We start from the raw sequence: 20,042 nt of genomic DNA, 5'->3' as shown, positions 1-20,042 counted from the left end.
TGGGCAGTGAATCATATCATGGTCCAGGCCCATAAGCCACTCTACCAACTACATTTATGGTGTAAAGTGTGAGCCCACCTAAACCTACCCAAAACCTATTATACCATTGTATAGGTGACATATGCAGCCATAAGGGCTATTGGAGTGGTAGACAGGTGGGTATAGTAGGTTTTGGGGAAAATTTGGAGGACTCACCATACACTAATAAGAGGGTTCTGGTGAACTATGTACCTGGCAGTCTTTATGTGAAGTTTACAGCAGTGCACCCTAAGGTATCTCACTGCCTGCTAGCCAGTCCATTAAAATGCTGGCCCCTCCCACATCCAAATGGGCTTGATTTGAACTTTTTGAATGTTTTTGTATTTAAAAAAATGGCCACAAAAGTTAGACATCCTAAGGACAAAGATGTCCAACTAAGTCATTTAAAAAAAAAAGTGTTGGATGTCTAACGGTTTAAAAAAATGGATGTTTTTCTGCCCGGACATTTGGATGTCTTGCGGGATATGTCCAAAATCAGCCTTAGACACACTGTCGAAAATACTCCTCCATTCTAGCAGAGGGGGGATGCTAGTGAAAAAGTAAAGAAAGCAAAAAAAATGAACTGTAGTCTTATGATAATTACTACAAGCAACAAACCTGGATAGACCATATGGGCCTATACCTACTGCATATTTTCTGTATATTTGGAAGTATAATCAGTTTAATTTAAACAGATGCTCTTAGGATTACCATACAGCTCCAGAAAAAGGAAGATGGATTAAGACATCCGGGTTCTACTTCCATTGAAAGCAATGGAAATAAAACCCGGATGTTTTCTGGAGCCATATGGTAATCCTATTATTAGATTGTAAACTCCTTTGGACAGTAATTAACTTCTTGAGACACCAGTGGTATAATGCGGTAAGGATAATACCATCCTTGCAACTTTACACTCAGAAGCAATGATCAGGGGAAGATAGCCTTTCTCCCTAAAGGAGGGGGGCAGGGGCGGGGGAGAAGGAGGCGCCTCAGTGGTTGCTGCGGGGCCCTTCTACTAAGCTCTAGGCACTCCTAGCTGTGAACCGCTGCCTGTTCGCGTCGGGGCGGGCTATGCATTTTGGCGCGGCCTTGTACTCGGCTCCAGGTGTTGTGCATTTGCGCTCCGGGAGTTCCGCCACGGCAGTCTATAAATCCCCGCGCAGCTGTGGCCGCAACCGTTGCAAAAAGCATCTCGGTTTCAACCTGCTAAGTTTTAGACGGTCCCCTCGACGTTTTTCTGTCAAAGTAAAAATTCTCAGAGTTGGGGTGACGGTGGCTTAATTTTTTTTTTTAGCATGGCTTTCCCGCTGGTAAGTTGTTATGGCTGCCTGCTTTTGAACATGACAATTTTGTTTTTGTTGGTGTAAGTACTCACATGGTGAGGATTAGGAGGAGTACAATAGGTTTGTAACTTGAATTTTGCAAGCTTCTGGTCTGTCGTAGTGCTTAGGTTAACACTCTCAAATCCCGTACATCCTTACTGAAACATACAGAAATAGAATGTCTTTTGGAAGGTACAAGAAATTCTCTATTTTTAATAGTGGCGTAAAGAGTGTAAGAGATAATCGTAATAATGTCTCCAGTAATCCCAGTATCCTATTTCCAATAGTGGCCGAACCATGTCCCAAGTACCTGGCAAAAGAAAACCAGCTGTTACTTGTCCTAAGAATAAGCAGTGGATTTTCCCAAACTATCTTAATGGCTTATGGACTTTTGTTTTAGGAAATTATCTAAACTTTTTTTTTAAACCCTGTTAACTAGAATGCGTTTAATTTTGTGTTCTTGGTGGCCATGAAGGATAACTGCCATTGGTGCGACTTGTTTTTCGTCAAATAATACGGGTGGTATAGGTTGGTGCAACTGTGTACTCTGTCGGCTTTCCTTGTCCGTTGCATGGGCAGCAAAACGCCTCTCTAGTTCAACGGCCCAAGCAAGCAACCCCAGCCCACGCTTTCTAGATGCTGTACTGAATAAAATGTTGGGTCATTAGCTGCCCGGGTCCCTTCTGCCCTTCAGAAAGGAGGAGAAAATTGTAGGCCAAGCGTCAGGACGCTGCAGAGAATAACAAAAAGCAAAGCCATATAAAAGTGGACCGTATGAGAATAACAAAAAAAAAAAAAGCTATGTAGTAAAAGGGAACCGTGCCTCCCCGGGACTAAAGGCTAGCGCGTGGGGGAGCGCGACGGCGGGAACAACTACCTCGTGCTACAGCACGTGATGGGCCTTGTGCTGCTCCGATTGAATGGCGCGGCTCTCCCTCTGCTCTGGGTTCCTCAGTACCCCCCGATCTTGCGCATCATTCAAGCGGACCCGCTAGTACGGTTGGGTACTGGTAAGCAATAAAAGGGGGGGGAGGTGTCTCTTTAAAAAAAAAAATAATAATAATAAATCGTGGATTGTAGGCCCAATTCCCCGGGCTTAACGTTATTTATTGCATACCTGTAGTTATGGGTGCGTTAGCTACAGACGAGCCAGCTCTGGAAATGCTGAATATCCTTCAAATATTGAGCAAGTTCCTCTCTTGTGCCCAGGGAGGGATAACGTGTATTGTAAGGCACACTTAACAGTTTTATTGGCTACCTAGGTGTGGTACAGACTGAACCACCTGGCTGGTTCGCAGCTGTTAATTGATAATAGCTGACAGTAATATGGTGTTGACAAGAAAGCAGCACATCTTTTGGCTGGAGAAGGCCAGGTTACTATCCCCAAGCCAAGGTATTGGTCAGTGGTAGCTTATCCTAGTCTGCTTACAAAATAGTGGTTGTTAATAATGCTGACATAATTAAAGATTAAGAGATCGTTTTCCGTATTTACATGTTTATGATAATGCAAGGGTGAAGAAAGCTGCATTTCTTTTGTATTGGACTTTATTTTAAGCCAGGGATTGACTCATTGGCGTGGGTCAAGCTTCCATGTAGTATCTAGCTTTTATGAAACAAATGTTTGTTCTATGTTATGAAAGTAAGGACTCTTAAGTGCTTACTTCAGGTTAAAATTCACTATCATGGGGTGTGCTCAGATATCCTGCAATAGTTTTTGGATCTGCACATACTAAAAATATCTTATTTATTTTTAGCACTGGTGGTGTGTGTTTGGAGGCAGAGAGTATAGGTTGTAAAGGGAGTCCTCTCCAGGGTATACAGTATACTTTATATTTGGATAGCAATTGGGGGAGGATTTTTTCCATAACTGAATTACAACTGGAGTATACAGTTCTAAATCAAATGTATGTTATCTTTTACTGCTGGCAGAATTCTATTAGGAGTAAAACTTGTGCAGAATTCTTCACCCCCCCTTAGGATGCATAGAATTCTGCATGTGCTGTGCAGAACTCTATGCAGATATGGGCAGTAGAGGAAGAAGTGACCTGCTGCACAGTGGGTCACTTCCTCCTCCTGTGTTGGCTTAGACCCAACTGTGTATGTGAACTATGATCTTGCGTGCACAGTATTCTGTCGGGAGTACTGTACTCTTATCTCACTAAATAGTATAACATGGGGGATGCGGAGTCATGGAGTTCTATCATTTGTGGTGACAATACATAGAAAGTAAAAACAAAAATAAAATGTTGGCACATGACTTGTGGGATGGGTACACAATTATGGGACCCTACTGTATGCTTACTTAATTTTTGACTACTTCCAGGAAAATCTGTCCTATGCATTTTTTTGGCTGAAAAAAAAAAAAAGTATTGCTAGATCTTAAATAACCTGGTATGCCTTCCAGACTTGTGGTGATGCAGAAGATATTTTACAGATTTGTGGTGGTGCAGAAGTTATTAGATACTCAGATTATAGAGTATATTGATAAGACACCATAAAGCAGATGCATATAAGAGTTTGGGATCCCTTCACGATGGTGGAAGTAGAAGAATTTGTTAAAGCTGTAGGGACTAGAGAATGACATGGGGACAATTTTTTCCCACTAAATCGCTATACCTAAGGATCAGGGTCAGTTAATACCAACTTATTCACTCAATATCAGAACCCTATCTGAAAAGTGATCTATACTCTGCAACACTACAAGGCCTTAATCATATACATATCGTCATCCATGCAGCACATAAACCACACAAAGGAGACAACGAGACAAAGAAAAAGAAGGACAGAAAAAGAAGTGGAGAAAAAGGCCTCAGTTTAGCTTCATTTGGCCAAAAAACTCCACTCCTTCAATAACTTCTCTTTCAATAACTTCTCCTGCATGAAAGCAAAAAATGTCTCTAAGAAAAAAAAAACACTATAGTAGCCTGCAAAGCAGTATCAATTAGCACGCCTCCAAAGCAACGATGATGATATCAGTGGGTAGTTAAAGCAGGAGGCACCACAGTCCAGCTCATAAACATAAGACGTAAAAGGAAGAAAGAAAGAAGAAAGAAAAAAAAAACAAAAAACTTAGCTGCAACTGGCTGTGCCACCAAAGTCGGGCAGCCATTGCATCCAACAGGGAACCCTCCGTTTCGCGAAATGTCACTGCATCAAGGGTGACTATTTTTTCCCCCCATTTCTATGGGAGCTAATTTTCCTGTAGCTGCTCCATTCCTGCAAACTCTGTCCTCATCTGCACAAGCCAATACACAAGCCATCTGCACAAGCGAATACGGAGGGAGACATGTAAAGTGTTTTAACACTTTACATGTCTCCCTCCGTATTCGCGGTTTCCGTATCTGTGGATTCACTTCGTGATTTTTCGGCCGCTGACAACTCCTCCCACCCCAAATTACGTCAAAGTACTTTTTTCCTTTTACTGTACCGTACTGAACCGATAAAGTTTCTTGCTTACCATTAACTCTGAAAATCGCTGCTTATAAACTTTCTCCCACAAATTTGCTGCTTCCATGCTTCCCAGCGTGCATGGAGAAAATCGCTTGGAATCGCTGCTTGTCTGCATACCTGCCCAAGCCCTGAATTCTCTTTGTGAATCACTGGTAATCACTGCTTGCCTGCTCCTAGTCCAGAAAATCGCTGCTTGTCTGCTCCTAGCCCTCTATTTGTGAATCGCTGGGAATTGCTGCTTGCTTCCTCCAAGCCCAGAAAATAGCTGCTTGCTTGCTTGCTCCAAGTCCAGAAAATCGCTGCTTGCCTCTCCTCCAGGAACAGATCGGGTCTCCCACCATGTCTACAAAGCGCAAGAGTTCAAGTGGAACCAATAGTGCTCCCAAAAAGGAAAAAAAAATGACAACCTTACAAGAAAAGGTAGAATTACTGGATATACTTCAGAGACTAAAGTCATCCTCCGCTGTTGCTCGACATTATGGCATAAATGAGTCAAACATTAGGTACATAAAAAACAAATCCGTGAAGCTGTTACGGCAGCTGCACTAGCAGCTGGGAAGACATTACATGTTGTGCGAGATGCCAATCTCTTGTACGGAAGCTGCAACATTTCTGTGGGTGCAGGATTGCTACAAAAAGAGAATCCCGCTAGACTCTGATAAGAGAAAAGGCTAAGTCTTTATATGAATACTTGAAGAACAGAAAAGGTGAAATGTCGCAATCCACCAACTTTCTGGACAGTAAAGGCGGGTTTGATAAATTCCGTCACACGTATGGCCTGAGAAATGATAGTGACAGGAGAAGCAGTATCTGCCAACCAAGAGGCAGCTAGGGAGTTCCCTTCTACCTTTAAGGCAATTATTGAAGAGAAGGGATATGAACTTGAGCAGGCATTCAATGCTAATGAAACCGATGAAACTGCTCTCTTTTGGAAGAAAATGCCACAGAGGACTTTCATTAGCAAAGATGATAAGCGAGCACCAGGTTTCAAAGCTGCAAAGGATAGATTAACCATGCTCCTTTGTGCAAATGCAGTAGGCCATATGATAAAGCCAACCCTGATTTATAAAGTCGCAACCCCCGAGCCTTGAAGGGAAAAGAGAAGTTCCAGTTGCCTGTTTACTGGATGAGCGACAAGAAGGCTTGGACAACCAGAGCTCTGTTCCTAGAGTGGTTTCATCATTGTTTCTTGCCTGAAGTAAGAAAGTGCCTGGCCAATAAAGGAATTAAATTTAAGATTCTGTTGGTATTGGGCAATGCCCCTGCCCACCCAGACACATGAGTTCCACATTGAGGGTATTGAGATCGTCTACTTACCCCCCAACACATCTATCATCCAGCCTCTCGACCAGGGGGTAATAAGGACCTTCAAAGCACACTACACACGGTATTCATTAGAGAGGATTGTCCACGCTATGGATGAAGGCCCTAACGTTGAGAACATCAAGAAAAATTTGAAGGAATTCACTATTGTGGATGCCATCAATATTATTGAAAGAGCAGTGAAAGTGAACTTGTGCTGGAAGAATCTTTGGCCTGAGTGTATAAAAAGGGATAACACTATGAATATCACAGAGCAAGGCCAAGAAATTATGGAAAACATCATTAACTTGGGCAAAGCAGGTGGGTGGGGAAGGCTTTGAAGATATGGATATGGAGAATATTCAAGACTTAATAGACACCAGAGCAAATGAACTAACAGAAGATGATCTCATTGACCTGACTGCTCCTGAAGGAGAGGCAATAGCAGATGATGAGGAAGGAAGATTAGGGTAATATTGCAAAGGGCATACGCAGGTTCAACGGTGCGATTGACTTTTTCTATGACATTGACCTATCCATGGTACGTATGTGCATTAAAGATGAGGGAGTTAGCAGAAACTGCAGTTTCTACATACAAAAATTTATACAAAGATATGAAGCAGAAGACCCAGACAGAAATCACAATGTATTTCCCAAGGACAGCTAGTCAGTGCCTCTCCATCCACTGCCTCATAATCAACCTGTTCCACCCATGAGGAGGCATCACTTTTGTCTCTTCATCTTCTTCCTACTGAAGACCCACTTCCAATGCATGAGGAGGCCACTGGTGCTCACTTATCCTCTTCGTCTCCTCCTCCTGCAATACTTGTACAGGACGATGAGGATGAAGACACTGCCCGAGTATTGTTTAGTACTGTATTCCAGTATTGACCTCAGCACTGTAATGAACTTTTTGTTTGCCCTGAGAATGACTGTACAGTACAGGTATTTAATAAAATTGAGAATTTCAATATTGTAATAGTGGCTTGTTTCCAAAACCCACGAATAACATTAGAAAAATTATTCGCGGTTTCAATACCAAAAAATGACAGCTTTTTCTGAAAACCGCGAATAACATTAGTTATTCGCAGTTTTTCCATATTCGCACCTATGTTCTGCTCACATCCCCCACAAATTTGGAGGGAGAAATGTAAAATAGTGTTCAAGGTTTGTGCGGTTAAGGCTGAGCTTACAGGAATAGGATGGGGAAATTGAGTTTCTGTGAGGACAGGGAAAAATTTGTCCCTGTGTCATTCTCTAGTAGGAGCATCCTTTTTTATACAGTGAACTTCTGACTGGGTAGAGATGCTTCTTAGGACTGGGAGGGAGTAAGGGAAGGGGGGAGTTTACAACATGACATGAAACTGTACAGGGAAGGTTTTCTAATGGTGTTGAGTATTGGTTTATACATTTCATTTTTATGAGGAAGAAAAATAAATTGAAAAAAAACTACACTACCAACACACTAAATACTTTAGTATAGGAGGCATGTGTTGGGGGTGAAGAGTAAGCATGCCCAGTATTAATTGGCTAGTGCAGGGCTATATCATCACATGCTGATTAGTGCGGGAGCCCTTACCACCTAGTACACTTCTCCCTCCGTATTCGCTGTGATAGGGGATTAACAACTGCAAATACCGAAAAACCGCAAATAACTTTTTTATGTTTGCTGTTTTCTATTAAAAACCATCATGAATATGGTGAAACTGCGAATAACATGGTGGGAGACCTGGCCTGTTTCTGAAGGAGAGGCAAAATACGGCAAACAAAGTGCTGGGAATCAGCGATTTTCTCTGTAAACGTTTGGAATCTCTATGTAAGCTGATGTAATTTTGGGGGAGGAGCCAGCAAACTCAAAACCGTGAATGTTGAAACCGCGAATACGGAGGGAGAAGTGGCAGTAATTAGGAAGTTAGAATGTGACCATCGATTGTGAAAATGGAAAATTTTACAGCTTCACTAAAAGTGGCCTCAGCCTGAGAGAAACCCGTGTGCTAATATCGCAGGTGACTTTTTAAGGCAGCTTACTTAGTAAAAGGGTCCCTTAGTTCAAGGGTGGGGGAAATCAATGGAAAGCCATACATTTTTGCCTGTTGGAGGACAAATATGATCTTGGATCTCTGCCAAGTTGATATTGTTACTGTGTTTTGCTATATGTATGATCTGCAAAAAATACTTCTCAAACTGGAATGAGGAGCCCTCTTGACATGTATTCTGTGAACCTGATATTCCTAAGAGTACATGTGTTCACACACTACACATCTGTAGTGCAAATAGCATTTTTCTTCATATTTCAGACAAATGCCTAGGGTGGGTCTGTAGAACCTTATATCAAGAATGAGAGATACCTGTGCTAGCTTATTTTTCTCTCTTCCCCCCTCCCCAGATGAATGTTGTCAAGGGTGTGCATGGACTATTTGTCCATAGTGTGTACGCTATTGCACATATATGCATGTTCTATTGGGAAAGAGCATGCACTATACAAATAGCACATGTTATATATACTGTTATATACTGTGCTCCTAATGGGGACTGATACTCATTTCAAACAAATGCCTCTCTTTAATGTTAACTAGGCATTTCTGTAAAATCCGCTTCTCTATTCCTTAGAACAGTGTCTCGCAAATACTAAATCCAGTGCCCCGGCCGGAAGGCACATGGAAGTGCTGTCCTATCCTTTCTTCAAGAAGGTCTGGAATGGGGTTGGCAGTCTCCTCGCTGAAAGTTCAAGTGGCTAGAATTTCCCGTTTCGGGTCCCATAGTACCAGATGTTCTCTTTCAGCATACCCAGATGTTAGCAGGTACTTCAAAGGTGCTCTGAGGCTGTGACCCCTGGTTTGTCAGGCCTATCTTCCTGGAATCAACAGTCTTGAAGGGGCTCTCGAGGGCTCCATTTGGTCCCTTATAGGATGCCACCCTAATGGACTTGACTATCAAGGCGGTGTTTCTGGTTTACATCATGTCTGTGAGGTGTTTCCTTGGACCGTTTCCTCTTTCTTGCCGAAGGTGGCTTCAGCATTTTGCATCAACCAGGAAGTTCGCCTTACAGCTTTCCAGCCCTCGGGTTATAAGAAGATGGACAAAGTCCTGAAGGTACTGGATGTCCGGAGAGCTATTTTGCATTACCATGAGGTTGCGAATGACTTTCATGTCTTGGACCACCTTCGTGTTGACGAATCGACTAAGAAGGGGGAGGTCAGCGTCCAAGGCTATCATTTCAAGATCAAGTCAGCTATTTTGTCCTGCTACATTGCCTGCGATAGGCAGCCTCCCTTCGATCTGAGCGCATTCAATGAGCCTCTTCTGGGCTGAAGCCAGGATTATTCCTCTGGATGAGATTTGCCGGGTAGTGACTTGGCTGTCCTTCCATACTTTCACCAAGTTTTATAAAGGGTGAACATAGCAGCTCAGAAGGACTCCTTCTTTGGAGCCTCAGATTTGAAGGGAAGCTTCTCTTCCACCTGGGGTTTCTAGGTTCAGCATACCATCCCTATTGCACTTGAAAAAGATTAGCTTCTTAACCTTGATAATCTTTTCCAGTAGATAGGCGGGAGTGAGGGGAGGTCATCATACCATCCTATCATTGTTGCGTCTGTCTGGACCTCCTGCTACTTGAAGACTGTATCTGATCTTTCTGTCAGCAATGGTATATTGAGACGTTGTATATTGCCTGTATATAGTTGGGGCTGTCTGAGAATTCCAGTTTCTTAAAGCTTTTTGCTAATTAAAGATATTTATTCCTTCCTCTTCATAGTGTGTTTCAGCATATGTTAATATTTATGAGCAGATCAAAGTCTTGTTGGTGGGGGTGTCTTCTCCTGTTGGGCTGTTGTCAGCTTTGAAATTGCCTTTCTGGGGGCAGCAGGGAGAAGGCGGTACTGAAGTGATAAATATTACCTGTAACAGACTTCTAGAGCATCATACCATCCCTGTGTACTGTAAAGATATTATCAAGGTAAGAACCTAATCTTTTTCAGAGCTCTTCAGAAGTTACAGTACTACAATCTAAAAAAAATAAATAGTGAATTCCTTTTAAATATATACTTCCCAAAAAGCCTCCTTTCTTATCTTGCCAGATAAGTCCAGAGTTATGTCCTGTACCAGAAGATGCAGGCAAAAAATGCAGATTACTGGTATCGCCAGTATATAACATGTTAACCTGCAACTAGTCGGTATTTCTCTGTGCCAAGCAAATGGGGTCTGAATCAACAGAATGATTGATTGAAGGCCCAACTCCCCAAGTGCTGTCCATCGCCTGATTTCCTGGCTCTAGGAGTGCTCATAGGAATTGGTCTACGAGCCTTGAGCTTGGAGGGATGGTCTTGGGCTGGAATCCTAGCTAGTATGGGTGATGGTGGTCCACTCACCCGTCTGGTCTCTTGAGGCTGTATGGCCAGAGCTTTGACCCATGGATCTCAGCTGCTGTGGTTGAGACAGCTTGACAACTTCAGGAGCTTGATGACAACTTCAGGCCAGGAGCTTGAACAATCTTAGAATATTTATATGGAAAGTTGTAACTTTCTCATTGTTTTCTCTGAGGGCCATAAAGCAACGGATGTTTAAGAGAATGGTATAAAACCTTTTTACATCTGTTTTGCTTCCAAAATGGCTGGAATTGGAAGCTGTATTTTATCACATGAAGTTCTTCTAACCAGCATAGTCGTCAAAACTTCAGGATTTACTTCTATAAGGGTCTTTGAACACCAGTTTCCCATCATTCTGCCTATTCAATAATGCAAAAAGCACTTTATTATTTGGTTAGCATTTTATTTTGGGGGAGGAGGTGGTATAAAACATCTGTTGTACTTGATTCCCATCGACTGTATAGGTTCTACAGCAATAACAAAATCTCCATGAGAACAGCAAAAGAAACACCAAAAGTGGAGTCTCGACTGTATTTCAAACGAGGTAGCAGCGCTCAAAGCCTATAATAAATGGCTTCAAGACTGTCCTTCAATGGCTTGTCTTTTTCACGAGACAATGCATTGTTGATGTGACCCAACACGGTCTGTTTCGGCTGCACAGAGCCTTCTTTAAGGATCATGTGGGCAAATAAACTAAGAATAAAACATTAAACCAAATGTTTCTCACTTTGTTTTATTATGTAACTATGATTGATTATATTTTAAGTTGTAGAGAAATATAGAATGACAAACACAAGTGAATATGGTTATATGCAAGCAATGGAGAAATGAAATATGAATACCAAATATGAACAAAAAACTGCTTTGTAAAAAAAGTGAAAATGGAAGTGTGTTGAAGAGTGTGTGAATTCATGTGCACCACCAGTAATTGCATTAAGGAGGAAAAAAAAGCCTCGGAAGCAGAGAGGAATGAACTTTCATCTTCCATTGTTTATGGCAGCAAATGTGTTGCGTATGCTGCTGACTCTTTCCAGTATTGGTACCCAAGCCTGTCCTGTGCCACAGCTGGTTCTTAACACTTTAAAATACAGTGGTACCTCAGAATCTGAACGCCCCAGAACTTGAACAACTTGGAATCCGAACTTTTTTTTAATTAAATTTTGCCGCGGAATCTGAACATACAGGAACTACAAGCATTGCTCAGCCCAAAGCTTCCCCTCTGACACAGCTTCCTGTTTCCGCCTGGGAGGGAAGCTTTGGGCTGAGCACCACTTGCAGTTGCTGTTGCCGTTCTTGCTGCCTATGCCGGTGGGGGGCCGAGCTTGCTGCTTATGCCGGTGTATTTACTATTAAATTTATTGGAAAATCTGAGTTTGTGGGACCAAGGAACAGATTAATCCAGTTTCTATTATTTTCAATGTGTGCAAAAACAATTGTGTAGAAGCCCTGCTAGAAAAGCTCTTTGATAACCAAATGGTTGAAACCATTGCTCATTTCTCACTTGCCTCAAGTTCAAATCTGTTCAAATGTTTTAAACGAAACCATAAGAGATGTTCAGATCCTCAGAAATTTTCCCTAATACTCAATTGCATGTTTGTTCAAATCATTTCGCTTACTCTTTCAACATTCTCTTGGGTTTTTGATGTTAAAGGGCATGCCGATATCTCCTTGTCTCCAACAGATTCATAACAATTATGAAGTAGCTCAAACCATTTGTAAATCATCTAGCATCGCCACTTTCTGGCAATTTGAAACAAAATTTCATGTTCGTGATCCCATGGTTTACGGCACACTCTCTTTAAAACATACCTTCTCTCAACCATGGCTCATAACTGACTGCATCAAGCAAGTTGAAACTTGTCGCACACTTAATGATGTTTGATACACCATTTCCTATATTGAAGATACCTGCCCTTCTGTTGGATGGTGCTTGGCAGCAGCATTTACCATATTTTTTAAAAATCATACCTCGTACCTAATTAGTTCAAGGACAGATAACAAAAGTAGATACCAAACCAACTTGTCCAGGAATTACAGAATTATATACAGTATATTGCAACTGAATCTACTTGAGTTCAGTCATGTTGAAACAAAAAGATTTTAAATTTTTTTTCTAAACCAAAAATAATGCCCATAAGAATGCAGTCCTAAAGGAAGCTGGTTCCAGAAAGTAGCCAATTGATATTGAATGGCCTAAGAAGGTTGTCTCAGATTTCACTTTCTTAATAATAGGAAACTTCAGTTGAAAAATTTCTTTTTTTGATAGGATTCTGCAATAAGGGCACTAGATTACCTGGCAAAATCTAAACCCTGCTAAGCTAACTGATATCACCATACTCTCCAGCAACAAATTCCAGAGTTTAATTACATAATTTTCTCTGGTTTGTTATAAATCTACTTAGCTTCATCGCATGCCTCCTAGTTCTAATATTTTGGGAAAGAGTAAACAAGCAATTTACATCTATACTTTCCACACCACTCAGTATTTTATAGATCTCGTATCACCCCTGAGACATCTCTTCAAGCTGAAAAGCCCTAGCTACTTTAGCCTTTCCTCATACAGAAGTTGTCCCATCCCATTTATCATTTTTGTCGCCCTTCTCTATCTTTTTCGAATTCTACATTTTATGGGGGAATTCAACAACCAGAATTGCACACAGTATTTAAGGTGCAACTGAAACAGAGGAATAACAAGGGCATTATAGCATTTTCATCTTTGTTTTCCATTTCTTCCCTGATTGTTTGCTTTCTTAGCTGCCACCACACATTGAGCTGAGGGTTTCAATGTATCAACAATGACACCTAGATCCTCTTCTTGGGCAGTGACTAACATGGAACCCTGTATCACATAGCTATAGTTCAAGTTCCTCTTTCCCACAAACATCACTTTGCATTTGCTCACATTAAACATCTGCCATTTTGATACCCAGTCTCAAGTCTCACAAGGTCCTCTTGCAATTTTTTACAATCCTCTTACAAATTAACAATTTTGAATTGTCAGCACATTTAATTCTCGTTAGTTATTCCCATCTCTAGATAACTGATAAATATGTTAATGTTAAAAAGCAGCAGTCCCAACACAGACCCCTGGAGAACCCCACTATTTGCTTTTCTCCATTGAGACTATTGACCATTTAAAACCTACTCTATTTTGTCTTTCAACCATTTCTTAATAGTTTCATAGTTTATTATAATTTGATTAAACACTTAACATAAAATTTCAAAGTGTTGTGCATTAAAAATCTAAAGTATACAAAAAACCAAAAATGGACTAACTTGTGGGGGGGGGAAGGGTAAAGCAAAAAGGATAGAAAGGGAAGAATTACAATTCTTAAAAAAGAGGATAGAAACAAAGGGAAAGGATTGGGAAATATTTAAATTTGTAAAAAGTGAAGATAGATTAAAAAGGCATGGGATAAATCAATCGTATGCATCTTTAAAAAAAAAAGCTACTCTTAAATTTATCCAGACTTTGTTCTGCTCTTAAATATAATGGGAGTGAGTTCCAAATTGAAGGTGCTGTTACTGAAAAAATGTATGCACGTCAAGTGCCCTTTTTTTTTTTTTTTTAGTGAAGGAACGTTGAGTGTGTTGAGATGAGGACTTTAAAATTCTGGGGAGATCTCATGGAATAAGAATTATGTCTATAAATGCTGATGCATTTGTCTGTCGGGTCTTAAAAGTAAGAAGGGTGATTTTATAAATGATCTGATGATGAATGGACAACCAGTGAGCATTCTTCAGCAAGGGAGTGACAATCACATTTTTTTTTGAATTTGTGATAATTTTTATTGCTGTATTTTGGATGAGTTGGAGACGTCTAATGTCCTTTTTGGTATAAACCTTTATATAGTGAATGGCAGTAGTCTATTTTGGATATTATAAGAGAATGAATTTGGAATTTGAGGGAGTTAGTCAAGGACATTGCTTTCTGTCCCATGACTTTCTAATTTCCTCAAGTCTCATCAGGTACTTCTGTCAAATGCCTTTTGAAAATCCAAATACAGTACACAATATCAACAGACTCGCCTTTTTCCATATGTTCGTTCACCCCTTCAAGGAAATGTGGTAGATTGGTGAGGCAAGATTTCCCTTGACTAAATCCTTGTTGGCTTATGTTGTCATTCTTTGATAGTCTCTACCATTTTGCCTGAAGTTGCTCACCAGTCTTTAATTTCCTGGATACCTCTAGAACCACCTCCAGTCTTCTGGTGCTATGCTGGAATATAGGGAAATTACAAATTACTAACAATAGCTCTGCAAGTTCAGTTCCTTTTTCAATTCTGTCGGCACATCTGGTCTAGGTAATTTTCTGCTGTTCAGTGTGTTAAATTGACTGTTACATCTTCTAGTGTTAGATATTTTGAGTTTGATTCATCAGAATTGAATACCATGTCTGGCACCCAGTAACTCTCCTACATCTTCTCGGTGAAGACGAAGCAAAGAATTTACTTAGGCCCTCTTTTACAAAGGCGCGCTAAGCTTAGCACACCTTTGTAAAAGAGGAGGTTAATCTCTCTGCTATGGCTTCATATTCCCTGAGAGCGTTTTTTATTACTCGGTCTTCTAGCGGTCCAACCGATTCTCCTCTTCTTGCTTTTAATATACCTAAGTTCTTACTGTGTGTTTTTTGCTTCCAGTGCAATCTTTTTAAGATCTCTTTGCCTTCCTTATTAGTGCTTTACATTTGACTTGCCATTCCTTATGCAGTTTACAATTATTTTCAGCTGGATCTTCCTTCCAGTTTTGGCTCCAATAGCTTCCTTCACCTCGCTCATTAACCATGCTGGTTTTTGTCGTTTGGTCTTTCTTCCTCCTTTAATACATGGAACATATCTAGTCTGGGCTTTCAGGATGTTATTTTGAATAACATCCACACCTGATCTAAACTTTTGATCTTTTGCAGCTGTTCCTCTTAAGGTTGGTTTGGGTTTGATTTGTTTGGTTTTTGGTTTTTTTTACCATTCTTCTCTTGTTTGTCCCCCTTTTAAAAGTTAAATGAGATGGTGATCCTTTGCATCTTTTATCAGTAATGTGACACTGCACTGAGGGTCTTTCTAATTAAATCGCCACTGCATCCCCCAGGCACCTGGAAAAAAACCTCAACCATGCAACTTCTGGTTTTTGGTGTCCTTGAGTTTAGTTTTTTGTAAACTCACCATGTCCACATGATGGTGGAAAATACTTAAGAAAACTTTGTACACTTAATTAGGGAAGCTTATACCCACAACATTTGTTATTACTTTAGAATATACATCGACATAGGAAGATCTGCATCAACTCCCATACAAAGTTCTCAGCTCCTGCCTGAGCACATTCCTAGATACCTAACAGCAAATTTGCCATACAGCATGTCCCTCGTGCATTGCAAAATCAGGTTTCTTAAGAGGACAGCCAATAACCATCCAGAATGTACACAATCCAAAAATGCCCAATTCCCTCCCTGTTCATCCCCTTGCTTACTCTTCCAAGGATAACTATAGTAAGCCATCCTCTTTTGATGTCTTTCTTTAATTTTTAATGTTTTTGTTGTGCATTTCATCTGGTAAGGGATATAAGGCCCTTTCTGAAGGGTTTAACAATGAAGGGTGGGTATGGCTTAAATCTAGACCTTGGACAAATTTGAAAATGCACATCTTTCAGACGAGATTAAAGTACTTTAGATCCTGCACTTACTATGGAAGTCCAGATTAATTTACTGTTGGCGAGACCTTTAGCAAGACCTGTTAGCAAGACATGTGGTGGGGTGTTTTTTGTTTTTTTTTCATAGAAATTGCAGATAGGTAATATGCCACCTTATTGCAGTCCCTTTTATGTTGTACTATAATATCTAGTGATCCTGAATGCTAAGATCTTGTCTGAACTAGCAAGTTGCTTGCAGAAAAATGCCACTTGTCACGCTCCTGCTTCTTAAAGAGCTGCTCCTGCCCCCTTAGTTTTTCTGCAAGCAAGTTTCTCAGGAATGTTTTGATCTGCCCTATATGGTTTTTTTAAAGTATTTTTTTTCCTGTTTGGAGTCTTGGTGCCCAGAAGTTCCCACTTGGTGGGACCTCTCTGCCTGGGAGAAGACACAAGACTCACATGGTGGAAGTCTGCTGTTAACACCTAGCTAGCCAGCTCACTTTGTATTTTTTGAGCTCGGCGGCTGTCCACTGCATAGCTTCTTACATTCCTGATCTAGTCAGAAGCTTGAGTTTAGGCTGTTTGGCTCCTTCTTGGCTTGGCCGGGACTAAGTGGGCCGTCTACATGGTACTCACTTCCCTCCCTTTCTCTGCACAGATTATTGGGGTTGAGGTTCAGTCCGATCTTAGTTCAACTGGCAGCCAGAAGACCAGGTTCATCCAGTGAATCTGCAATGGAGAAAAAATAAATTATAACCACAGATCTTCACAATCAATTACACTAAGATCTAATTTAAAAAACCCCCAAAAACAAACAAATACAAAAAATGTGAAAGTTGTGCTCAGATTAATACCATCCCCACTGGCATCACCACATAGCATCCCCACATAGCATCACCTGCTTACTGCCATAAGATGTTAATAAAATTATAAAAGATACTTATCTTACTGAATTCTCTCAACGGGAGACAAGATGGAAGATGTAATTCTTTATCCAATACACTGCCAGTGTCTATAATTCCTCAAGGTGCAAAGTCCCACAAAGTGAAAAATATTTTTTTTTAATCCAGTATAGTTCAAGCAGCTACAAGCGTCCATAGTTGGCTATTAAATCCGTAATCAATCAGTACATAGTGTGCTTGCTGCCAGTGGGCACTTGGGCTTCAGGACGACTAGTCGGGCATTCAAATCATCTCCCAAAATCAACACCAACGGCTTAAATGATCAGGAAAAATAAAATGATAGAATGGTCTTGGCAGGGCTTTTAAACGATTCCTTTTATTCTTTATGCAAAGGCAAATTTCCCTTGGGTGGAGCAGGTGGCTCCCAGTCCGGTATTGAGTCCAAACGACTGCTATTCAACAACATGAAAAAAGGTAGGGGGAAAAACCCTCAAACAGTTTCAAATTAGCATAGTTCAGTTTCACTAGTAATCTAAAGCATTCTTGGCACTTCAACACATAAAGGCAAAACAAAAGAATATCAACTTTCTAATCCACTCCAGGCTTTTCCCCCCAAAGGGAATCTTTACTGTTCATACAGAGCAAATGAAGAAAAAAAACATGAGCTTCTCACTCCTCAGATGTACACTCCTTAAGTACTTGTTGGCTTGTATCAGTCTTCTTATTGCACAGCCTTCACAAATGCTGGGGTACTGCAGGCTTATAAATACCCAGGTGGGAGGAAGGGTGGATAGTGAACCCTAGTGACTCCCTCCCAAACTGAATAGCTTCCATATTTCTCACCCTTCACCCCTCACTGCAGCATAGGCCTATTGCATACAAGGAAAAGGCTTTATTGTGCAGAAGAGAAAACCCACTACATTACTCTAGGATTTTTAAAGGCTTCTCTGCTCTTGACCTGTTTTCCTTCCCCAAAGAATGTCCATGGGCACTGCTCTCCAATTCCATTGCAGCCTCTGTGGGGAAAATGTTATCAGGTGAGGTCTCCATCAGGAGCTTCCAACATCTCCACCTCTGAGCTGTCAGTCTGGAGCTCCTCTTCAAGTCCTCTCCCTGGAAACCCTTACCCCTGCTTTTATGTTACCTTTCTAAGGTGTAACGTGGAACCTGTTGGTAAGGTTTCCCTCTCCTCAGATGTTGGATATGTGCTTTGTACTACTGCTTAGTTCTGTAGGCAGAGATGTTGCTTTCTTTTCCTTCCCCTGGGAAACTCTTACCAAGGGCTTGGTCTGGGAAATATACGCCTTTCTACAGGTTGGAAAACCTTTATTTTTAACCCCCTCATTCTTCCTCTTTTTGGTCTGGGGCAAACTGAAATCATCTGGGCAAGGAATATAGGTCAGAGGCTTGGTGTTATCAGATGATACTTGGTTTTTTTTAGGCTTCCCTGTGTTACCCCCCTTGTGGCAAATCAAAGCTTCCTCTTCCTCATAAAGTGAGTTTGTGTTTCACAATTTGCTGTGTCAGGAGGAAGAACGCTGTCCTGAGGAAAAATATGAATGGTATTATCTTCACAGGCATATCCAACCATTGAAACATAAAAAGATTTTCATAAATAGTTCTTTATACAGTCTACGCCATTTAATTAGCCTCCCTACCAAGCAGAACAGGATAACAGGTTTCCCAGCAGGTTATTCTGTGTTGTCCAATTCCATGTCACTTATCCCAAGATGAAGTCTCCTGGCAGAGTCTGCTTCCATGCAGGACAGCAGTCAAGAGGTGGCGGTGACCCTGGATCCAGTGGGAAGACCCCACAGTATGTTGCCTGTTTAGGGTCTCTGCGCTTTCAAGCATTATTTCTAACTTGCTGCAAGAGATAAAATGTGGAAGTCCTACCAGCTTCATCTTCTCAGTGCTCATTTATGAACAGTTCTGTCTCTCCGACCACACTTTTTTTTTCTTTTATATCCAGGACTTAGAGTAAAGACAAACAAAAATCAGAACCATGGTCCAACCCCTGCGGCATACCCCAAGGATCCCCTTTATCCCTCTACACTCTTCAACCTCTACATTGCATCCCTAGGCACCTGCCTAGACAAATTAGGCTTAACCTCCTATAATTATGCAGATGACATCACCGTTCTTCCTTTTGATCAACCAACACCCACAATGACAGACACACTACACAGAACACTAGAAACAGTAACAACATGGATGAAAAATCAGAAGCTGAACTCAGACAAAACAAAATTCATACTCCTCAAAAATCATAAAACCCCAACCATAACAAACTTAGTTATAAACTCAATCACTTACCCCATTCAACCCACTTTAAAATTTCTGGGAATGATGAATAGTTATTTCATTTAATTATGCTACTGAATTAAAGGCTCTGGTTGAAACCCATTTACAAATAAGCAAAAAGACTTTATTAATTTGAAAATATTAATTGGGAAGAATACATACTTTGCAAATGGGTTTCTACCAGAGCCTCTAATGTTTATAAATTTTTATCAACACAACTAATATACTACTTTATCCTGAAGCAAAATAAAAAAAAAGAAATATAATTCTTTTCCTACCTTTGTTGCCTGGTTTCTGCTTTCCTCATGTTCTCATTCAATTCCTTCCATCCACTGTCTCTCTTCCTTCTGCATCTTCCATTTGCTCTGTTACTGTGCCTCTCCCTTTCTTCCCCCTTCCAAATTGGTCTGGCACCCATCTTCTTCTCTCCACAATCCGCAATGGACAGATGCTGTACCATGCAATCATAAATCAACAAAAAAATACAGAAATCATTCATGGTCATGAGAAACCTAAGTCAAGTTCGGAAATTCTCTGACAGAAAACAATTCCAACTCATTGTCCAGTCCCTAGTCCTAGGTCTTCTAGACTACTGTAACATCTTCTATCTCCCCTGTCTCAACCATGATAAAGCAACTACAAACAGTAGAAAACACAGCACTAAGACTCATCTATTCACTGAGGAAATATGACCACATCACTGTAGCATACCTCGACTCGCACTAGCTCCCAATACAAGCAAGAATGCTATTTAAATT

The 20,042-nt window shown here is 40.8% G+C and overlaps 1 protein-coding gene across 5 annotated transcripts in view; it reads left to right on the top strand.

Annotated features, from left to right (window-relative positions):
• The first annotated feature begins 1,116 nt into the window (after positions 1–1,116).
• CPEB1 (cytoplasmic polyadenylation element binding protein 1) overlaps positions 1,117–20,042 on the top strand; it is a 127,723-nt gene continuing 108,797 nt past the window's right edge. For 2 of the 5 annotated variants that reach the window (XM_033920149.1, XM_033920147.1), the window contains exon 1: positions 1,125–1,328. In XM_033920149.1, the coding sequence (XP_033776040.1) occupies positions 1,314–1,328 (15 nt within the window). In that variant the 5' untranslated portion in view covers positions 1,125–1,313. Of the gene's footprint in view, positions 1,329–20,042 lie in introns of all 5 variants that reach the window. The other 3 variants (XM_033920146.1, XM_033920148.1, XM_033920144.1) reach the window with 3 other exon arrangements.

Source organism: Geotrypetes seraphini, chromosome 14 (genome assembly GCF_902459505.1).
Source record: "Geotrypetes seraphini chromosome 14, aGeoSer1.1, whole genome shotgun sequence".
Taxonomy (NCBI): Eukaryota; Metazoa; Chordata; class Amphibia; order Gymnophiona; family Dermophiidae; genus Geotrypetes; species Geotrypetes seraphini.
This window is presented reverse-complemented; position numbering and strand designations above follow the sequence as displayed.